This window comes from Orbicella faveolata, unplaced genomic scaffold (assembly GCF_042242905.1).
Source record: "Orbicella faveolata isolate gen_17 unplaced genomic scaffold, um_ofav_v1 contig_47, whole genome shotgun sequence".
In the NCBI taxonomy this organism is placed as follows: Eukaryota; Metazoa; Cnidaria; class Anthozoa; order Scleractinia; family Merulinidae; genus Orbicella; species Orbicella faveolata.
This window is the reverse complement of record NW_028301577.1, coordinates 25,808,451-25,817,815: the sequence shown is the minus strand read 5'-3', so window position 1 is coordinate 25,817,815 and position 9,365 is coordinate 25,808,451. Positions and strand designations below refer to the sequence as shown.

Genomic DNA, 9,365 nt, shown 5'->3' with positions numbered 1-9,365 from the left:
CCAAAGCTGTCAGAATTGTTTATTTATGCGCCTTGGTTGTAAATGGATCTGCTTTCCTGATCTCAATTTTACATCCTTGTTGACGGTGGGGGAACATCCTGACGTTGTGACGTAGTTTACCCATCTGCTGAAGCAGTAACAGAAAATCGTAGCGAAAAATCGTAGCGAACTGAAGGTACTAAAACAGTCAGAGATTCCATTCTTTGCCTGTTATTGTTTTGAGACAAGGCTTCTTTACGGTGGCTTGAAAATCTAAGGAGAGATTGACTTAAAAACTTCGATCGAAGTAGAAAAATCATGGCGGCATATTGGCGAGTTCTAGCGTTCATCATTTTGGTGTCCTTTAACGCTCGCGGAGCACAGCAAGACAAAGTTGTCGACTTTTCACATCACGACTACGGTGAGATGACTGATATTCTGAACCAGTTCGCGGAAAAGTACCCAACCATAACACGGCTGTATTCTCTAGGTGAATCAGTCGAGAAGAGAAATTTGTGGGTATTGGAAATCTCGGACAATCCAGGAAGCCATGAGCCAGGGGAACCAGAGTTCAAGTACATAGGCAACATGCATGGCAATGAAGTGGTGAGTCGAGAAATACTTCTACACTTTATTGAGAAGTTGCTGGAGAATTACAACAAGGATGATGAAATAACACGGCTTGTTGATTCAACAAGGATCCACATTATGCCATCCATGAACCCTGATGGCTACGAGATAGCCAAAAACAGCAAACGTGATGAAAAGGACAGGTGCACTGGTCTGCATGGAAGGGCAAATGCTGATGGCGTTGATTTGAATCGGTGAGTACTAAAACTACTTTGTATAAATATTGAAAAAGCCATAGCCCTACTTCAAAGCATATTTTGAAATAAGAATATACTTTTAGATGTTGGGGAGAATTATTTTTTTTCTCTAGCTTTCACGGTTTTTAAATAGCCATACATGTAAGTTATTTTTTAAGTCTATAGTTTCATAAATTCTTAACTTGGTTTTTGCCAAATCGTTTACAAACAATGTAAGTCGTTTAAAACCAAAACGTTCATATAATTTATGTAAATTATTGCGTGAAAATGAATATTCAGCAATAAGACAGGTTGTCACAGGCCATAAAAGGCCTTCAAATTATCTCTCACTGTACTTCTCGACGTATTCTATGTCCACATTGTTTACGAGACGTTTGATGTTTTACACATATTTAAGTTAAATGTGCTTTCTGTTGGATGACAAGGGTGAAAGAATTATGAAATTGTTCATTGTAGATTTATGCATACTTGGGAAGTTATAACCTCTATTAAGTGATCATAGCAACTTACATGGATTGAGCTTTACTGAAGAAAGAGAAAAAATGTGCTAGTTCCTATCAAGTCATAGACACATGAGTGAAAGTTTGGGTGAACAAGAAATGCTGTGGGAACACGAGCCGACAGGCGAGTGTGCAAACTTCCACAAGTCTTTCTATAACTCAATAAAAAACATGGAGAACATGTTTTCTATTTCTTTTAGAAAATTTTGCAATGAAAACAAGCTTATGTACTTTGCTCATCAAATGTAAATTCTCTGTGCTCATGCCATCATTACATCAACAGCTTGTGCTAGTTCTGTGTTTCTATCGAATTTTAGTATCAATCTACTAGCGTTCTATCACAAATGCCGTTCTTTGATTGGCTACGCTAATCACTAATCTATTCTGTGATAAGTAGTGAGTAGCATAGCAGTGTACCCTTCTTAACAAAATGACGGCCCCTTCTTGGCATTTTTGAAGTGTCTGTGAAGAGGATTTAGGTAAAGTTTTGAACGACTAGTAGATTTATACTAAAACAATTAGATTATTCACTCTCGATTTCTATACATGATAGTTGACTCTGGCTGCGCCCTCATCCACTATCACGCTATAGAAATCTTGAGCTCATAATCTAATTGTTTAATTTGGCAGAATCCTTTTCTCTGTCAGAATGGTAAAATGGTAAAGTCTTTATATGAGCCAAGTGGCCCATCAAGCCGGAGCTTATCCCGGTTTCTGTAACATGGAGCAACTAGTTCAATTTCTACTCCCCCTCTGGATGGGAAGCTGGTCCATCACCGGGTTAACCCCAGCATTAAATTTGCGGGTACCCATATATATACCTGGGTGAAGAGAGGCGCTGTAAGAGTAAAGTGTCTTGCCCAAGAATACGACACAATGTCCCCAACCAGGGCTCAAACCCAGACTGCTTGATCCAGAGACAAGTACACTAACCATGAGGCGACTGCACCTCCAAGTTCAGGTTAATGGTATTGGTAATTAAATTGATATATACAACTGTATGCTTGACTCATGGACTTAGTACTCATGTCCATTTTCTCGCCAGGAATTTTCCAGACCAATTTTCTCCTGACAAAATTGCAGATGAAAGCAAGCTAGCAAAAGAAACCCAACTTGTCAAGGAGTGGATTGATAAGAATCCCTTTGTTCTGTCAGCCAACATTCATGGCGGCTCATTAGTGGCTAATTACCCCTATGATGATAGATCAGACAAACGTAGCGAGTACAGTGCCTCTCCAGATGATGATGTTTTCCGCAACTTGGCATTCACATATTCTTCAAACCATCGCAAAATGCTTTCAACGGCTTGTGAAGGAGATCATTTCAAAGATGGTATATAGTTTGTTACTGATTTCTCACTGCTATTCAGTGGTACAAAATAATTCATTCCAATTTTTATGTCTGGCAGGTGCAAGAATCTTTTTATTCCTGACCTGTTTCTCTTGTACCACTCTCTTTGTATGAGTTTCTGTTTGTGTGTGTGTGCCACGTTTTCATTGTGCATGAGTTTTAGGGGGAATTCACAACAATTACCACACTTTTCAAAACTGCAAGATGCTCTGAACAGCTGTAAGTGTTTTGCACGTAGTACATGCAGCTAAAATAAGCTATAGATCGTTTTCACATGATGCCATCAATTTCCAAAATCCAAAACTAAAGAGCCATGAATTTTTTTATCTTATAAGGCACAAGGGGATCTAAACTTATATCTGTTTACAACTTTTCAGCTCAAAAGCATGCTTGGTTTGGAAACCAATGCCGTTTGAAGTTCAGAGTTATGGCTGTGCGTGACATACTGCTCTGATCGTATTTGTGGAAAAATATACACTTACATGTATCTAGTGAATTTTAGTCTTTTAGGAGTTAAAGTGTTAGGAAAAGTGCTTGTGTAAATGTTTGTTGGTTCAGTTCAGATAATCAGCCACCTAGGTAGCCAAAGCAAGATCCAGATGTTTGCACAGAGCTCCACCAACATGGCGGCTCCATACTGGGCTCTGTCAATTTGCGCAAAACATTTCGACAAACATCTGAAGTTTGGGGATATGCAGAGTGTCTATTTTACCTGTCTCCTATAATATTAAAATTTCTTGACTTTGTCCACTGAATAGTTTTCAATTTACGTTTTCGTTGCATGACAGTGAAAACCATCTATTGTCTTCTAGAACACAAATACAAGAAAAGATGCTCTGAACAGCTGCTAGTGTCTTATACTGCCAACTCTGGTCACACGTCACACGCCTTCAGGGCAAAACTTCAGTCATACACCATTTCATACCTATGAACCAATTTCTCATGCTTTATTCATCTACATCTACATTTAATTTAGTCATAAAACAATCACAAGATATCACACCAACTTTTCTGAAAAATAGGTTACGTATAATACTAAAATTGCAGTCAGGGATGGACATCAGTAGTATGCATTTGAAGTTGTGTTTGACACTGACTTTACTAAAACGTGAAAACAACGTTTGGTCGAAACGTCTTTGTGCATGTATAAGTAGCCATAAACGTCGTTTTATCGTTTTAGAGTCAGTGTCAAACACACCTTGAAGGTTACGTATCATTAAAATGTACCTGTAGAGGCCTTTGTATTAAGTGACTCCAAAGAACTACTGTTCATACATTACACTATATAAACCTGTCAAAAAAATGTTTAGCTGAAAGGAAACACCCTCTGCTAATTGGGGACACTTAATACATTTAAAAGCATACTAACTTTATTGTCTAATAATACTGTGAGTACTTTCGACTATGTCTTCAGGGAGGCCATTCCAAGATCTAAAAGTTCTAGAAAAAAAAGAAAAATTCAAAACTACAGGGTCATATTACAGTCTTAAGACTGTCAAATTTGAAACAGTGCAGAAAGGAAAAATAAAACATTCATGTCAGAGGCAATTCTTCCCCAAAATTCTCTGATTTTAGAGAGGAAAAGCACTGATCACAAGGTTGCAGTCTGGGACACAAAGGGAAGTTTGGCTGCATTATCACCAACATGTAAAATATTTAACAGAGACAGTAAATCAGAGTCAAGGTTTTAATTGAAGTATTTATAAAGTCAGGTTTCCAAATAAGTTTTTAAGGTAGGGTGTCAAGAAGGAATTCCAACAAGTCAATTCCCACTGCACCCTCCAAATCATTAGAAATTTCTTATTAATTTTCAAGTCATGTAGCTGATCTTGTCAGGTTTTGGACCTGAGACTACTCATCTGGAACACTGAAAGTTATTTGTGTGTCCGTGGAAAGTCTTTGGGATGAACCAGAGCCGGGATGAACTGCAGTTGAACCCCACTATTTCGAGTTCTCAGGAGAAATGAAAAATAGTTTGAATTAGCGGGAGTTTGAAATAGCCAATAGTAAATGACTAAAGGGCTGATCCTAGGGAAATGGTTTTGAGTTTGAAACGGGGAATTCAAAATAACTAAGTTTGAATCAGTGGTGTCCAACTGTATGTACTTGTAGAACAGATGTACGAATTGATGAAGTTAAACATAAAACTATTATCTTGCTTGGGTAGGTATCACTAATGGTGCAGCATGGTACTCCGTCGCTGGTGGAATGCAGGACTACAACTATGTCAATACCAACTGCTTTGAATTAACTCTTGAGGTCAGCTGCTGTAAGTTCCCCGATGAAAGTACACTTCCGGAATTTTGGAAAGATAATGAGAAATCTTTGCTTGAATTTCTGAAGCTTGTTCATACTGGCATTACTGGCTTTGTAAAAGACCAGCATGGAGAAGGTTAGGCAAATAAGTAATTACATTTGAACCCCATTAATTTTCTCACCAGTAGGCCACACAAACCTTGCCAGGGTTAGTTTGTTGTGTTTCAGGGCATGTAACATTACCTTGACATTAGCCCCCAGAGTATTAAGGTTACTCCAAACCTTTGCAGGTGTCCTCCAGGAAAAAATTTGTATGCACGCTGTTTTCAAGGAAACCCCTATAAACTACATTTATATTTAACAACATCATGAGCTTGAGATTTCTATGAGGTGATAGTTGATATTTTACATGAGTGTCCAACAATAATGGTCAAAACAGAAGGAAAGTGATGTGCAACAAAGCAAAAAGAAAGCGAGGAGTAATTGCTGAGGCGCGATTACAAGCAGGCACTCTTGACAGACATGAAATTTAAAATTGAAAGTATTTGATATAAGATCTCTGGATTTAGCCATTTGCCACAAAAAGGTTGCCGAGGAGTCCATGCCTCTTGGGGATTATGACACCTTGACGGTTTATTAACGGTTTATTAACTTTTTATTATTATAACCTGCATGCTTTTGGATATTTTATTTTCATTTTTTTTGAAAATGTTACCTTAAATAATGAATTTTAATTTTGGTGTTCTTGTGGCATCCCATCTATGGAGAGTGTTAAACATTACTCCTCGTCAGTGAAAACTGTCGAAACTGGAATTGATCAGGTTTTAACATGGAGTTTAAATTGTTAATAAGCACTCAATGACTAGGCCCAAGGGAAACAGTGAGTTTTGTTTCCCCTTCAGGGAAGACTGAGGGGTGAATTGTTTTGTTATACCTATCAACTCAAAAAAGCACAAACTATGAAAAAAAGACAAATTTGCTGCAGTTTCAACATATCAGACCTGATCATGTGCAAGTCAAACACTCAAGTTGTTGTTTCCCCAGCGAGTTAGTGAGTTTTGTTCACCCTAGGGAGTTAATGAGTCTTGACCCATGATATATTACACATTTTCCTGCAATCGCAAAGCGTATTGGTGTTGGGAGATATATGTATAAGAATGATCATTGTTTTGCAGGAATTGAAGGAGCTAAGATAAAGGTTGACAACCGAAATCATCCTGTGACAAGTGCCAGGGATGGAGACTATTGGCGTTTGCTCCTACCCGGTTCATACGAAGTCGAAGTTTCAAAGAAAGGCTATTTCCCTGTAAAGAGGACCATCGAAGTGACCCGAGGACCAGCAACAAGACGAGAATTCACCCTTGCACAAAAGGGCCAGAGTCATGATGAAGCTGGTACTGAGTTACAAGAAGTTAAAACAGATGACGACAAAAGGCCGGTCCCAGTTTCACTGGTCATTGGTCTGACGATTGTTTGCCTTGTTTCACTGATGTTGGCACTGGCTCTCGCCATCATGCTTGCCAAGAAATATAGAGGCAGTGAAAGTTCGCAAGGAGAATATTCTCAAGTGCATACTGATCCATAAAGAACCGTAAAACACAAAAGCCAGGAATTCAAAGGTACTAACTATATCATTCACTCTACTTTCACCTTTCCTTTACGTACTTAGTCCTCTTTATCCTGGGTGGGAAATAAGGCATCAATGATCTGCTTTTAATGGGACTGGTCCTTCACAGCATGTAGTCCCTCACCCCATGTCAAGCCCATCCCTTTAAAGAAGCTACGTCATGTTTTTCGCATCTTGAAAAGTTAAGCCAACTTGTAAATTTTTCAAATTTGTCTTTTGTAATCCATGACAATCCTTTCAATCCTTAACCATCCTGGTACCTTTATGCTTTATTATTATCTTTATTATTATCTAAACTACTATTGCCAGGTTTTCCTCAATTAAAAAGATATTTTGTACATGGTCAGAATGCCGTGACTGAGCTCCTTTAAGCTCAGCCAACACAGTTCACCTTTCTTTTAGATACATTGTACGTATCTCTCAAACAATACAAGCCACGACTGGTGAATTGTATTGGCTACACTCTACAGTGTATTGACTTGAAAAAACAATGATAAACATCTGGTAACCTCACTTTCTCAGTTCATATATTGTAAAATGTGAATCCCCATGTGAATTTCCCATAGATTTATGGACCATGCATGTCACTCTTGGGTCATAAAATAATTAACTGGCATAAAATAATTGACATTTTTCTTTTCTTTAGCACCTTTGAATTTCTGGCTGCTTATTTATTAACCAAGAAAATAGTTTGAAATGGCAAATGTCTCTCAGAGACATCCCAAGCTTGAAAATAACAGGGCATTAATTTTGTGGAATTAATTTCCACACTTGACTGTTTCCTTGATAATGGCATAGAAACACAGAAGTTGACTTTCTTTCAGTGTAAGTTGACTTGAATCTTGGTATTTCACCAGATTTGTCAAAATATTTCTTCTAACTTGTGTTGTGCCTAGCTAAATATACTAGTGAGTGTTTTTAACACCAAGCAGCTGTTAAATTTTTATCTCAGATTTCTTCTAACTTGTGTTGTGCCTAGCTAAATATACTAGTGAGTGTTTTTAACGCCAAGCAGCTGTTAAATTTTTATCTCAGGGTAAGGGAAGTGCTGGCTTTACAGAGGGAGTTACTATAGGATATTTTTTTTTCACACTCAAACTATTTTCCTTGTTAATAAACAGTAAATACATGTAGGTATAAGGTCAGGATGAATAAAAAAATTAAGCTCTTCGATTTTAAGTTTTCAAACAGAATAATGACATTTTCATCAGTATCCATCGTTATTCATTAGTGGTAGGAGAGTGTGTACTAGTCACAGCTTCGTGCATGTTGCAAACTCACACCTGTGTGGTCAGTTTTGAATGTGAAGACCAGAAAATATCCATACTCCCCCATGGGAGGGACTGGAATTTCCTAGCAGTGGGAATTCCATAAGACCAACAAATTAAAACAAATGTATGAAGCTTGATTGGAATTTCCAGAGGGGTGAAGAGGGGTCTTCAAAAAAAATCCCTTCCATGGGGGAGGTATGGATATTTTCTGGAACTACACAATGGAACTTTGTGCACCTCCAGAGACACAGACAGATCTTTGTGCAGTTGTGTTCATAGTGGCGGATCCGGGATTTTTCTTAGGAGGGGATGCACCACTAAGGAATGGCGTAACTGACTGTCCAATACCAGTTATATTAGAAACCCGTATGTTTATCTCAGGAGGGGTGTGCACCCCCTACACCCTCCCCCTAGATCTGCCCCTGCATTATCACTGTGGAAATATCTGGGTCTCAAACATAATAATAATAATGATAATGAACTGAAATAAGATAAAATAACAATAAAAACATCTTTTGTTATGGGGATGATTTTACTATTCAAAGGTAGAAAGCTGGTGAAGTTTGCTGATTTTATTTGAAATTATAGAACTCCCATTTTGGCCTAAAAGGCAATGATAATTTGTAAAATATCATTTTAACGGTGCTTCAGTACCATTATTTATTTTTGTTATCACCAAGAGATGCGTTTTGTGGTTACTAGACATGGTTAAGGCTATGTTTATTTTATTGCTTATTTTATTATAGTGCATTTGTAGTCATCTGTTGCTGTGTTTACGTTAAACGTTGCAATATTTGCCGTCTCTACATGTACAAGGGAGAGATAACTCTCAGACCAAGGGTTTAAGTATGATTTTTGCAGACCTTGATCACTCTATGTCACAACAATGTCGGCCATGCATGTAAAACCTGTGCACACACTGGTCTATGACTGCAAGACAAGAGAGTTCTCAGAACAAAGGTGCTTGTACAGTTGGACTCTGCTAATTGGAACTCTGTTATTTCAAGTTTCAAATTTCAAACTCAAAATTATTTCCCTTGGATTTACCCTTCAGTCAGTTACTATCGGGTATTTCAACACTCCTGCTCTTTGAACTATTCTTTATTTTCCTTGGGTGTTCAAAATAGTGGAGTTCAACTGTACATGTATACTTAACAAGAGTGCATGAGATTTTTTATTATTACTACAATGAAGACACTGGTTATGTAGTATATTCTCTTGCTTGCATCTATTTGTCGTTGCCCTTCAACTTTGGATAGACTTTAACTGAATTTGTTACTTGCATGATTGGGGTTTTTTTGTTTGTTTTGTTTTTGTTTTTGTTTTTGTTTTTGTTTTTGTTTTGTTTTGTTTTTTTGTTTTTTTTGCTTTTTTGCTTTTTTGGCTAAAGAGGAATGAAAAAAATCTCTCCCTTGTACAGTCTGACTTTGGTAGTCTAGTAATTGTTGGTTAATGGGGAAAACTATAGTGGAGATGGGGATAGAGAACCTGAATAAAATATACACAGAGTGAAATGTTGCTTTATTAATTGTTTACAAGTTACTTGTTGGGTGTG

General features: G+C 37.6%; 1 protein-coding gene across 2 annotated transcripts; it reads left to right on the top strand.

Moving 5' to 3' along the window:
* Positions 1 to 297: 297 nt before the first annotated feature.
* Positions 298 to 9,324, top strand: LOC110052057 (carboxypeptidase D-like). 2 transcript variants are annotated; one of them, XM_089279168.1, is made up of 5 exons: positions 298 to 803; positions 2,352 to 2,638; positions 4,824 to 5,048; positions 6,088 to 6,531; positions 7,186 to 9,324. In XM_089279168.1, exons 1-4 carry the CDS (start codon positions 298 to 300, stop codon positions 6,495 to 6,497), a joined length of 1,428 nt encoding a protein of 475 aa, XP_089135294.1. In that variant the 3' UTR covers positions 6,498 to 6,531; positions 7,186 to 9,324. The 2 variants fall into 2 exon arrangements, with proteins under 2 accessions (XP_089135294.1, XP_089135293.1); XM_089279167.1 differs by having other exon boundaries at positions 6,088 to 9,324.
* Positions 9,325 to 9,365: the final 41 nt, after the last annotated feature.

What these genes read in the sequence shown, in the direction of transcription:
- LOC110052057 (XM_089279168.1), top strand. Translation starts at nt 298, where the DNA reads ATGGCGGCATATTGGCGAGTTCTAGCGTTCATCATTTTGGTGTCCTTT. An exon ending in GATGGCGTTGATTTGAATCG is followed by an intron (nt 804 to 2,351) that starts GTGAGTACTAAA and finishes TTTTCTCGCCAG; the next exon opens with GAATTTTCCAGACCAATTTT. An exon ending in AGGAGATCATTTCAAAGATG is followed by an intron (nt 2,639 to 4,823) that starts GTATATAGTTTG and finishes TTGCTTGGGTAG; the next exon opens with GTATCACTAATGGTGCAGCA.